Source organism: Schistocerca serialis, chromosome 4, assembly GCF_023864345.2.
Source record: "Schistocerca serialis cubense isolate TAMUIC-IGC-003099 chromosome 4, iqSchSeri2.2, whole genome shotgun sequence".
Classification (NCBI taxonomy): Eukaryota; Metazoa; Arthropoda; class Insecta; order Orthoptera; family Acrididae; genus Schistocerca; species Schistocerca serialis.
In genome coordinates this window covers 110,886,940-110,900,989 of record NC_064641.1, presented here as the reverse complement: position 1 = coordinate 110,900,989, position 14,050 = coordinate 110,886,940, and the positions used below count along the sequence as shown (strand labels likewise).

At 39.5% G+C, this 14,050-nt stretch overlaps 1 protein-coding gene across 1 annotated transcript in view; it reads left to right on the top strand.

The window, feature by feature from the left end:
• The window catches only part of LOC126474134 (E3 ubiquitin-protein ligase MARCHF5-like), an 86,381-nt gene that overhangs the window by 37,317 nt on the left and 35,014 nt on the right, over positions 1 to 14,050 (top strand). The window contains 3 exon segments of the mRNA XM_050101571.1: positions 9,851 to 9,881; positions 9,884 to 9,964; positions 10,049 to 10,179. Of these exon segments, the coding sequence (XP_049957528.1) occupies positions 9,851 to 9,881; positions 9,884 to 9,964; positions 10,049 to 10,179 (243 nt within the window).

Here is a 14,050-nt window from a genome sequence, read left to right as displayed (position 1 = left end):
TTTGTACCTGTTGAACTAAAAAAAAAAACTGATTCCCTGGAAGAATTGAAGCAAATACACAACAGGAAATACTGGGGTAAAAATTGCTGATTTCCTAAAACTTTTTGAAGTTAATTATAGTTATTAGCAAACTCGAAAAGAGTTAATTTACAATAAATGTAGATATACTTACTCCTCTTTAAGAAAAAACGGGATGGAGCACAATATGTTAGTTACAATACCTGCAACAGTAATTAAATGACATGCTGATTATGTACAGGGCAATGGTACCTTCCAGACATTCTTAAAAAATACATATTTATTTGCATTGATATATAATGAAATTCGGGATTATCTATTTTTTATTTTTTTTATTTTTTATTTTTTTTTATTTTTTTATTTTTTTTTTTTTTTTTTTTTTTTGCCAGTAACTGTAAATCGCAAACACTGATTTGATTTGCTATGAAATAAGTTATCCAAGAACTCTTGTACCAGTAACTTACGAAAATATAGTTTTTTAAGCTTCCAAAATTTCTCAGAAACAATCTTTCTCACGTAATTGTACGTTGAAATTAGGGAATGAATGTTTTGAACGACAATAGGCCTCCTATTCTTAAAAATTTTAAAAGGGTACAATTAACCTTAAGCCTACAGTTGACAATAACAGTAAGATTTTATTGCTGCACTTGTGGATGTTCAGAATGTCACAGTAGAGCACAATACGAACGAGTATTGGTACAATCAGTGAAATTCTATACAGAAGTGATGCCAACAGTAAAAAATATGAATCTGGAACTTCAAATCGGAACACAAATCATGTATATGCAGACTCGTACAAAGGAAAATTTTGAAGTTGGCTTTTATACATAAATAAACGTGTATTACACTGATCTTTCACTAACATACTTTATACACTGGCATGCCAAAGAAGGAAGGTAGCGGCGTGAGTTTTATCTTGGACAAACTTGCTAAATTGTCTATCGCTAACGAAGCTCGTCTTCTGCCTGCTGCAGTTAACAACGTGAGAAAATGGCAAGCTGAGTTTTGCATTAGCAATGCTTTCTAAAACCATGCTGTTTCATGGACTTAGCTTCTTGGTCTCAAGAAAATTTATTATCTTTGAACTGAGAATATGTTCAAGGATTCTGCAGCAAACCAATGTTAGGGTTATTGATGTGGAGTTTTACAAGTCTGTTCTTTTGCCCTTCTTATATGCAGGAGTCACTTGCACCTTTTTCCCAGTCGCTTGGGACTTTGCACTGGGTGAGAGATTTGCGATAAATGCATTCTAGGTAAGGGGCCAGTGCCATAAACTGTGTAAAACTGTAAAACTGAATTAGAATTTCATCGAGACCTGACAAATTATTTGCTTTGAACTCTTTCAGTACGGTAGTTCCTCTATGCCAGGGATGCTTATTACTAAGTCGTCCGTATGGGACTCTGTGCAAACGTCAAGCGACAATATGTTTGTACGATTCTCCTGTGTCAACAATTTCTTAAATGCAAAATTTAGAACTTTCTTTTGTTTTGCTATCTTCTACTGCCACACTAGTCTGATCAAAAGTGACTGGATTGCAGCCTTAGACCTACTTAGCGATTTTACATAGGACTAGAACTTTCTTGGATGGTCTTTTTGGTCCTTAATCTACTTACGAGGCACAGAATTCTCCAGACCACAATTCAGAATCTGCTTAAACTTTGCCCATAACTTCTTTCTGCCCATCTTAATGGAGTTAAGTGATTTCATTTCACAGCCTGAGTGAGATGCCAACAACTACTTGTCTGCTCTTTCTAGCAGTTTTCAGATAATGTGTTCAAACGTACTTCGCAAGACTGTTGGTCTGTACTCCCCACAATGAATCCATAGACATTTAAGTTAAAGTTGCCTCCAAATAGTATTGCATGATCTGGGAATTTACGCATTATTGACCGTAGACTTTCTTTGAATGACTGTAGAACTGCCACAGTGGGATCACGTGGCCCGTAAACATTCAGCAATTTACTTGGTTTCCCCCCAAACGGCCTCTAATCTGTCTTTCTGATATACATTCCATGACTTGCTATATATCTCTACTTCGGGTTTCAGCGAGATCTCAATCTCAAGAAAAATATGAGTTCTGAACTTCTGAACACTGTCTGACTTCCCTTGTGTGTATCAACTGGCAAGTGTTCATTTGAGTACCTCAGTCTATGACATAGTGTAAAGAAAATCCTCATTTGCACTCCACAAGGACTCTATTACCTGGATAGCTGCTTTCTTTAAGTGCTAAGTACACCACTGACCTATCAAGGGGAGTTCTACAAATCCCCACCTGATGATGCATGTCAAGAAATCTTCAGCCAAGACCCTCACAAGAGTTGACAAAGCCTTTGGTTGAGACCCTATATTCGGTTCCAAACCAAAGGACCCCAGTCACCTCTGGGAACAGTGCTGCAAATAGCGAGCTCTCCTTGCACCCCACACATAAGACCAGCAGCCTTCACCATCTCCACCAGCTGCCTGTATGAACTGAGGGTGACCTCTGAACCTATGTGACAGGTGTAACTGGTGCTGACATTAGCCGCAACTTGGAAATGACTTCTTGGACGAGTGTCCCTCACCCCCACCCCCACCCTGGCAGACATTCCAAGCGCTTGTTGGTATTATTTCAGCCCTAAATCCTACCTGCCTAGGGCGCTCAATAACTAGTAAACACCTTCGCTCGTGTTTACTGGGACCATGCTGAAGCAGTAGCCACCTGTCTGCTCACAGGGTGAATGGGTGAGGCCAGATGGCCAACTTCCACATTGGCCCTCCAAATCAAGGGATGCGAATGTGTTACCATCCCTCCTCACCCTAGTATGAGGGCAGAGCCACCATGTCAGGCGCACTAGTAGGTGCCTCGGCAGCGCTCGTGGGGTGAAACAAGTGACACCTGAGGTGTACAATGTGACTCGCCAGATTCTCTGCCACTGCTGAACCCTGAGACAGCAGTGTGAAGGTGACTGTCTGTAGCCAAAAGCACATTCAGCTGTTTGTGAACTGTAGCCATCTTCTCTTGCATCCACACACAGCATGCACACATTCTACCCATCCTAGCAAGACTAACATAAGAGGATAAATAATCGATGCAGGGAAAAAGGAAAAGTAAAACTGTATTGATTAATTCATGTTCCATGCCTACTTAAAGATGCATAGACCACTTAAGACCGTAGTCTCTGTGCGATTTCAAGGAATTTCATAATCATTTCTGTATTATACAGGTCTTTCTTTTAGCTGGTCACTGGATCCACCAGGAACACTACTTTAGGATGTGGAATTCCTACTATTTTATAAAGGTCAATGTAAGTCAGAAAAAATTTACTCATTTCCTTTTTTAATCCCAAACTCAGTGGATGATACTTCCCAGTACTAAATCGTTGATACAGACATTAGATACGCTAGTGTTTTAGTTAAAATTGTGCTCTCTGGAATTTGCTTGCATAAGTATATTGTCTATCACCACTTCTTGCATATCATTTGGCTGTATTATGGTGCCTCTGGGCCAACGAAGCAGTTTCAATAGAGGTCCTCTTGCAAAATGTTTGCCTGAAACTTCAACACCTAATAACTCTGTAGAAAGGTGTGGTGGTCCATTTAAAATTGTTCTGTAATAAGATGAACCCAAAGAGTATGCCTGTCAGAGCAGAATGTTTTACACAGAACGCCAATTTCCTTCATCAACCGTTCACTCAGATTACATTGTGGATGATACTTGGATATTGCTATGTGCTTAATGCCTTTCCACACCAAAAACTCTTTAAAGGTAGTATTGTAAACTTAGATTCATCGTCCATAAGCAGTTGACATGGTTTTCCAATGTTGACAAAGTATTCTCATGAACAGTATATTACAGTGTTAGTATTGGCTACCTTAATAGGATAAAGTTTTACATATTTTGACCAGCACTCTAATAACACAAAAATGTATTTAGTACCCATCTTTCTTTTGGAAGGGTCCAAAGAAATTCGTTGCTGTCAGATCGTATGACACAGGTATTATTGGGTACCACTTGTCTCTTGTACCAGAATTATTTTCCTTTGTGTCTTGGCATGTTCTAAAAGTTCTGATTGTATCAGTCATCTTTCTACTTGTTGTTGTTGTTGTCTTCAGTCCTGAGACTGGTTTGATGCAGCTCTCCATGCTACTCTATCCTGTGCAAGCTTCTTCATCTCCCAGTACTTACTGCAATCTACATCCTTCTGAATCTGCTTAGTGTATTCATCTCTTGGTCTCCCTCTATGATTTTTACCCTCCACGCTGCCCTCCAATGCTAAATTTGTGATCCCTTGATGCCTCAGAACATGTCCTACCAACCGGTCCCTTCTTCTAGTCAAGTTGTGGCACAAACTCCTCTTCTCCCCAATTCTATTCAATACCTCCTCATTAGTTATGTGATCTACCCATCTAATCTTCAGCATTCTTCTGTAACACCACATTTCAAAAGCTTCTATTCTCTTCTTGTCCAAACTATTTATCGTCCATGTTTCACTTCCATACATGGCTACACTCCATACAAATACTTTCAGAAACGACTTCCTGACACTTAACTCTATACTCGATGTTAAGAAATTTCTCTTCTTCAGAAACGCTTTCCGTGCCATTGCCAGTCTACATTTTATATCCTCTCTACTTCGACCATCATCAGTTATTTTGCTCCCCAAATAGCAAAACTCCTTTACTACTTTAAGTGTCTCATTTCCTAGTCTAATTCCCTCAGCATCACCCGACTTAATTCGACTACATTCCATGATCCTCGTTTTGCTTTTGTTGATGTTCATCTTATATCCTCCTTTCAAGACACTGTCCATTCCGTTCAACTGCTCTTCCAAGTCCTTTGCTGTCTCTGACAGAATTACGATGTCATCGGCGATTTTTTTATTTCATCTCCATGGACTTTAACAACTACTACGAATTATTCTTTTGTTTTCTTTACTGCTTGCTCTATATGCAGATTGAATAACATCGGGGAGAGACTACAGCCCTGTCTCACTCCCTTCCCAACCGCTGCTCCTCTTTCATGCCCCTCGAGTCTTATAACTGCCATCTGGTTTCTGTACAAATTGTAAATAGCCTTTCGCTCCCTGTATTTTACCCCTGCCACCTTTAGAATTTGAAAGAGAGTATTCCAGTCAACATTGTCAAAAGCTTTCTCTGAGTCTACAAATGCTAGAAATGTAGATTTGCCTTTCCTTAATCTATTTTCTAAGATAAGTCGTAGGGTCAGTATTGCCTCACGTATTCCAACATTTCTGCGGAATCCAAACTGATCTTCGCCGAGGTTGGCTTCTACCAGTTTTTCCATTCGCCTGTAAAGAATTCGCGTTAGTATTTTGCATCTGTGACTTATTAAACTGATAGTTCGGTAATTTTCATATCTGTCAACACCTGCTTTCTTTGGGATTGGAATTATTATATTCTTCTTGAAGTCTGAGGATACGCCTGTCTCATACATCTTGCTCACCAGATGGTAGAGTTTTGTCAGGACTGGCTCTCCCAAGGCCGTCAGTAGTTCCAATGGAATGTTGTCTACTCCCGGAGCCTTGTTTCGACTCAGGTCTTTCAGTGCTCTGTCAAACTCTTCACGTAGCATCGTATCTCCCATTTCATCTTCATCTACATCCTCTTCCATTTCCATAATATTGTCCTCAAGTACATCACCCTTGTGTAGACCCTCTATATACTCCTTCCACCTTTCTGGCTTCCCTTCTTTGCTTAGAACTGGGTTTCCATCTGAGCTCTTGATATTTGTCTCTTTAATTTTCCTGTAGGCAGTATCTATCTTACCCCTAGTGAGATACGCCTCCACATCCTTACATTTGTCCTCTAACCATCCCTGCTTAGCCATTTTGCACTTCCTGTCGATCTCATTTTTGAGACGTTTGTATTCCTTTTTGCATGCATCATTTACTGCGTTTTTATATTTTCTCCTTTCATCAATTAAATTCTATATTTCTTCTGTTACCCAAGGATTTCTACTAGCCCTCGTCTTTTTACCTACTTGATCCTCTGCTGCCTTCACTACTTCATCCCTCAGAGCTACCCATTCTTCTTCTACTGTATTTTTTCCCCCATTCCTGTCAATTGTTCCCTTATGCTCTCCCTGAAACTCTGTACAACCTTTGGTTTAGTCAGTTTATCCAGGTCCCATCTCCTTAAATTCCCACCTTTTTGCAGTTTCTTCAGTTTTAATCTACAGTTCATAACCAATAGATTGTGGTCAGAGTCCACATCTGCCGCTGGAAATGTCTAACAATTTAAAATTTGGTTCTTAAATCTCTGTCTTACCATTATATAATCTATCTGAAACCTTTTAGTATCTCCAGGGTTCTTCCATGTATACAACCTTCTTTCATGATTCTTGAACCAAGTGTTAGCTATGATTAAGTTATGCTCTGTGCAAAATTCTACCAGGCGGCTTCCTCTTTCATTTCTTAGCCCCAATCCATATTCACCTCCTACGTTTCCTTCTCTTCCTTTTCCTACTGTCGAATTCCAGTCACCCATGACTATTAAATTTTCGTCTCCCTTCACTACCTGAATAATTTCTTTTATCTCATCATACATTTCTTCAAATTCTTCATCATCTGCAGATCTAGTTGGCATATAAACTTGTACTACTGTAGTAGGCGTGGGCTTCAAATCTATCTTTGCCACAATAATGTGTTCACTATGCTGTTTGTAGTAACTTACCCACATTCCTATTTTCCTATTCATTATTAAACCTACTCCTGCATTACCCCTATTTGATTTTGTATTTATAACCCGGTATTCACCTGACCAAAAGTCTTGATCCTCCTGCCACCAAACTTCACTAATTCCCACTATATCTAACTTCAACCTATCCATTTCCCTTTTTAAATTTTCTAACCTACCTGCCCGATTAAGGGATCTGACATTCCATGCTCCGATCCGTAGAACGCCAGTTTTCTTTCTCCTGATAACGACGTCCTCTTGAGCAGTCCCTGCCTGGAGATCTGAAGGGGGGGACTATTTTACCTCCGGAATATTTTATCCAAGAGGACGCCATCATCATTTAACCATACAGTAAAGCTGCATGCCCTCGGGAAAAATTACGGCTGTAGTTTCCCCTCGCTTTCAGCTGTTCGCAGTACCAGCACAGCAAGGCCGTTTTGGTTAGTGTTGCAAGGACAGATCAGTCAATCATCTAGACTGTTGCCCCTGCAACTACTGAAAAGGCTGCTGCCCCTCTTCAGGAACCACACGTTTGTCTGGCCTCTCAACAGATACCCCTCCATTGTGGTTGCACCTACGGTACAGCCATCTGTATCGCAAGCCTCCCCACCAACGGCAAGGTCCATGGTTCATGGGGGTAGGATCTTTCTTCTTAAGTTCTTAAAATAGTAAAACTTTACTTTACCGTATGTTTAATACATTTTCTAATACCAAAATGTCCATATCCATTGGGTACATACCGTGTTAAGTTGGATTCTGTCTTGTATGTGGTTCTTCTTTGTTTTTGATCATTCCTTTTTTTCCCTGCACCCACACCACATTGTGACTGCTTACAGTTTCGTATTTTCACCTGGTGCCAGAAATAGAACTATTATTTTTTTCAGCATACTCCACAGGCACACTGATTAATGAATGTATGTATGATGTTTCAGCATAAAAGGGATACATTGTTAGCAAAAATCTCCAAAATTCTTAGATTCCTTCTAAATTTTGAAACAATGTTGTATTTGAATACACATATGTTTTTGCATACCTACTGGAGTGACATATGTTGTGTAAATATATATAAGGTTATGTTGTAAAAATATATACGAGGAGTGATCAAAAAGCTTGCATTTGATTGTGTTGCTGTAGCATATATGCAGCGTAGTGCATCTCTGATGGGGATACATAAGCACTGACATGTAGGCAAGGATTAGTGTGGCATTCTTGTCTTTCTGTTGTGCGTAAGGTAAAGGGGAAACATGAATTATGACAACATTACTACCAAATGCATTCAAACAGGGCCAATGTGCTGTTTTTTCTGTTCTTGGCTGCTGAAGGACCAACACCAGTTGACAGCCTTCTGAGAATGAAGAATGCGTATGGGGCAACATGACTGTTGAAAACCACTGTTGTGAAATGGTGCTCTGACTTCCATGCTGATCGCAATTTGACATAAGATTCCATTCAATCTGGGTGGCCAGTCTGATCCATTATGCACCAACTCGAGTGGGAGACACTTGAGCACCCGTCCTGTAGTCCAGTTTTCTCCCATGGTGATCCCCATTCGGTCCCTTAAAAAGGGTGTTAAAGGGTCAACGATTTCTGTCAGATGAGGATGTGCAACAGGCAGATACAGACTTCTTCACGCACTAGAACACAGTTTTTTATGAGACAGGCATATTCAACTTGGTGCTTCTGTGGGATTATTGCCTCAGTGCTCACAACAGTTTTGCTTGCGTGGCATACAGATTCTGGACAGTAAGGCCTTCCAACGGAAACTTTCTGATCAGTCCTCATAGTATCTATACTAATAATAAAACTGTACGACTGTAGTGTCTTTTTTTGTCTGTCTGTCTGTTTGGATATTTTAATCTCTAAAACCATTAGATGAAATTTCAAGAGATTTTGCAGATAATGTGAGTAGAGCTTTGTGCACTGTATGCACTATATTTCATCAGAATCAGATCATGGAAAAAATTATATCCATACATGTTACAAAAAGAGGAGATGGACAGAGGGGTGGGAAGGAAATGGACATAGAGATTGAAAAGGAGTTTTTAGGCCGAGAAAGGGGCAGAAGATGATAGAGAGGAGGAGGAGGAGGAGGACATAGACGGGCAGGAGTAGGAGATCAGGATGTATATCCAGTTGTCATACATTTTAGAAACTTCTCTCTCTCTCTCTCTCTCTCTCTCTCTCTCTCTCTCCCCCCCCCCCCCCCCCCCCCCCCCCCCCACTTCCTTCCTTCCTTCCTTCCTTCCTTCCTTCCCCCTCACCCCACCCCACCTGAGCCACAGCAATGTGTGGCAGGATACAGCTAGTAGTAGTAGTAGTAGTAGTAGTAGTAGTTGTTGTTGTAGTAACAATAACAATAATGCTACTTTGAAAGAAACCCCTTTGGCCAAAAGCTTAATGTGTAGCAGTCTTTTCGTTGTGCGAGTCTGCAACTCAGTGTCTCCTCTGTATAGTTAGTAGCAATCAGTCCTTTTCATAATACAGTTGTCTATCCTGACCTTCCCATTGTTTAATGTTAATAATAATGATGTTTGGACTATGCAGTCGTGAGAGTCAGATATGTTGCAGCAGGTAAGCTCCTAGTATTTACTGTCGTAAACAATGGAACTTGCAGTGAATACATTTTTAGGAAGTAAGTGCACACCATTGGAACAAAGTGTAACTTACCTTTTAACAATTCATGTGCCATGTTTGTTGAGGAGAAAAATTGCATTCAGGCCATCTTCTTTTGATGTGTGCAAAATATTGCATATTTCCATTTGTTGATATTTTGTAGGACAACATTCTTTTTTGGAATGCTGTTAAAGGTACTGAATGCACAATTAGTTAAGTAAGAAGTCCACACTTGTGTCTCTCTACTTAAATGGTTGGGTATACTGAACTTTCTCAACTAAAGCTACTCACAGATGAGTCTAATACTGCTAATTTTCAAATACAAAACTAGAATGGATGTAACCTATACTACTCTACAATGAACCTTAAATTTTGCCTCTGGAAGGGATAAATGCCATGGGAGTTGCAGCACTTAATACATAAAATTTTCCCCTCATAACATGAATCCTTTTATTGGAAATACTTAGTGCCAACTTGAACAATATGCAAATGTTAACTAAATTTAGTACTTCTTAAATAACAAAGTATTTTACTGTGAAACAGGTTCATCAGTCCTGCATACAACGATGGGTAGATAGAAACAAAAAGGAAATCCTTCCGGCCGTGTAACTTGTCCACAGTGTGGAACAGAATACATAATTTTAATTCCTAATGTGGGTAAGTTCCACCACAGAAAAATAAATTTGCTGGATGTATAGTAATGGCTAGTGTTTTTTCAACATGTTTCCTTTTTTAAATCAGGCACAGTGGTGTTTATACTAGACACACTTGATAGTATTGTCATAAAAGTGTGCCCTTTCATGGCTGCTGGCATTGTTGTTGGATCCATATATTGGACAGCAGTGACATATGGCGCAGTGACGATCATGCAGGTAAGCCACCTTCTTTTTCGTTTCATTTCATTTTACTTGTTACATAATCGGATTTTTATGACAGAGGCATTTTAAATTTAAAAAAATTGCATTTGGCAATAATAATTCTAGTTAGGGGAATTGACCATTGATATATTCCTGTTCATTTTGTTGGCAGAAACTGTTGATGGCAATGTAATTTTGTTTTTATTATGATCATATAGCTGGTGTTACAATTCGTGAGACCCCTCACTTTCTTGTTATGCTGAACTGCAGAGCTTGTCTGTTACACAATAGTACTAACATACCTGTTGTCACGTGGGTCCTACTGCACCTTGCAGGGAACGAAAAAGTGAGATGTCATCTGGACTGAGTTAGGAGTTAACAGAAGACAAACTGCAAGCAAAAATGGTTTAACAGAAAGGTCCATTTTCTTCTACCGCAAGACAAAGGAGGAAATAGTTATGTACAAACATCACAGTCAGTAATAACACATTTTTCATGATGCATGTATTTTTGTATGATACGAGGGTCACTCCAAAAGAAATGCACACTATTTTTCTAAAAATACAGTTTTCATTCTGCATGTGTGAAAGTTTTACAGTGTGTAGATACATTCTTCCCGCTTGTTTTCAAACTTAGTTCAACCTGTTCCCGTGAGTGGCGCCGTCACAGCATGCCTTCAAGATGTCTGCTACTCTTGACGTTCATCAGAAGCAACATGCTGTCATAGAATTCCTGTGCTGTGAAAATGAGACAGTGGGAAACATCCACAAGAGGTTGAAAAAGGTGTATCGAGATGCTGCTGTCGATCGCAGTACAGTTAGTCGGTGGGCAAGCAGGTTACGTGATGAAAGCGGGCACAGCAAAATTGAGGATTGTCCTCGCAACGGCAGGCCTCATACTGCGCACACTCCAACAATGTGCAGAGAGTTAACGAAATGGTGACTGCTGACAGACGCATCACAGTGAACAAATTGTCATGCTACGTTGGGATAGGGGAAGGAAGTGTTTGCAGAATACTGAAAGTGTTGGCATTAAAAAAGGTTTGTGCCAGGTGGGTTCCCCAAGATGTTGACAGGGGCTCACAAAGAAAGAAGAAAAACGGTATGTAGCGAAATTTTGGAACAGTACGAGAATGTTGGAGATGAATTTCTGGGAAGAATTGTGACAGGTGATGAAACATGGCTCCATCATTTTTCACCAGAGACAAAGAGGCAATAAATGGAGTGGCATCATACAAATTCACCCAAGGGAAAAAAAATTCAAAACCACACCTTCTGCTGGAAAAGTCACGGCTATGGTGTTTTTCGATTCCAAAGGACTCTTGCTTGTGAAATTCATGCCAAGTGGAACCACCATAAATTCTGATGTATATGTGACGACACTGAAGAAAACTTCAAGCTCGACTGAGTCGTGTTCAACCACATCGACAAAAGCAGGATATTTTGATGTTGCACCACAATGCACGGCCACATGTCGGTCAAAAAACCATGGAAGCAATCAAAAACCTCGGATGAACAACACTGAAACACCTGCCTTACAGCCCTGACCTGGCTCCATGTGACTATCACCTCTTTGGGAAACTGAAAGATTCTCTTCATGGAACAAGGTTTGAAGATGATGACTCCCTTGTGCATGCTGCCAAACAGTGGCTCCAACAGGTTGGTCCAGAATTTTACTGTGCGGGTATACAGGCGCTGGTTCCAAGATGGTGTAAAGCAGTTGACAGGGATGGAAATTATGTGGAGAAATGAAAATTGAAAATATTGTTCCTAAAGGATGCATCTACACACTGTAAAACTTTCAAACATGTAGAATAAAAGATGGATTAAAAAAAAATAGTGTGTGGTTCTTTTGGAGTGACCCTCGTATAATGCAGAGTTCATAAACAAAATTAATAACTGATCCACAGCTTCATTCTTCCTTGCGCTATTTTTAGCGCTTCACATCTCACACATTCATTTTTTACACCCCAGACATCGTAGTATCAGTAACAAAGAGGCCAGAAAGACTGGAGATGCAGATGCCATAGTTTGAATATATTACACATTTCCGATCGACATTTGGCACTCACTAAGGAGCCGAATATCGTAACTTCAGAGGAGGATGAAACAAAACCCATGAACATACTTATTTATCAATATTATGATTATTTTATGTCTGTATGTGAAACATTTTATAAGTCAATGTAGTCCTTGAAGCTGCACTAAGATCCAGATAAAATTTTCCTTTTCTTATTGATTGTTAGACATTTAAGTGAAACAAAAACTGCAGACCATCTGGAAAAGTAGTAGTAATTCTGCATTGGCAGGACAGTCTGAGGGATTGTGCTTCACACTCTGTTACAGTGCACTAGAGACCACTGATCCAAACATTTTTGGACCAGATTGGTGACAAGTTTCCACCCACCAGCTCTGTCACTCGCTAGGAAGGCACACAACTATTTGGTGTGATGCTCGCTGGTTCTCAAAAGATGATTTCATTGTAATTGTCATCTCCACTAGTTGAAACACACATGGTACTCATAATAACTAAAATATTAAAGACAGAAAAAGTTAGCTGTGTTGTCATGGCCGACAGTTTCCTTTACTGATACAATAATCTGCCATGTGTCGTAATTCGATGTGGAAACAATAGTTGTAAAGGACCCCAACAACAAATAAACTTTCGAGTTGCAAGGTACAGTGATTATTAGTTTTGTTATTAACATGTCTAGGAGTGCAGGTAATAGAGAAATGAGTTTAATAATTTCTGAAATGATGTTGCCAACTTAGGCCTGCTTCTTGTTTATAGTTCCCATACGTTAATACCACAACTAAAAAAATCTTGATGATTGATAGTGAAAATTTATTGCTGCAGGTAATTGATCAAAAATTGGCATTTTATTAAAATAATTAATTATAATAACATGATAGCATGCTTAGACCTAATACTTAACACATACAGTTACTGGAAATGACAACTCCAAGTTCTAAGAAAGAGATAAACTTATTTGTTAACATTGGTCAACAAACACAAACTTTGGGGGTTTGTGTCCTCCCTTTATCACATTTATATTGCATTTCTATGTACTGGTCACTATGTTCTGCCTCTAAAAAGAAAGACATGTATAATATTAATAATGCTGAAGGATCACAAATATTGTGAACTAATATTACTGTGGTCATCCATGGTCTTGGTCCATAGCCTTGGAAAAATCTAGTTAGTAAGCAAAGTGTGTAGCACTAAACAAATTTTGTGTTCACAAATGGATAATTACTTTTCAATTTATTATTTTTCGATAGCGGGGGGGGGGGGGGGGGGGGATCTGGAATTAACATTCGGAGTTTTCATTTGCTGCTACATTTGTCTGTCAGTCTGAACTAAACCAATTTCATACCGGCTGGTAGCGGGAATCACCATGCTAAAATGTGAGTCCAAATGATAATCGATCCCAGCATTTTTGTGTGGCTTTCGCGGAGGTGAAGGATGGTGTATGTTAAAATTTGTGACTCGGGTGAAATCGAACATGAGATCATCAAAATATTTTGCAAGCACCAATCCAACAGACAACCCGTACTCATACAAATGATGCAGATAAACATAAATTTTGTAAAGTGCTTTTCGTTTCCTGAAATCACCAATCTGATGGAACTGAAAGATAATTTACTTCCTTAATTGCCATTAATAGAAAACTGATCAGAATAATTTTTTGCTTGAGAATTCCCGTTCAGTAGAACAGACAACTGCCACTGGCCATTGGCTGCCTGACGCCAACAGGTGTCCATCCATGTAATGACAATTCTTTGGACCTTACGCCTATGATCTTCAGTGCATGTTGCATCATCTCACAAGAAGCTATTAGCTGTGTATGCTGCTAGCTTTAAATATGGTCTTCAATAAACAGGCC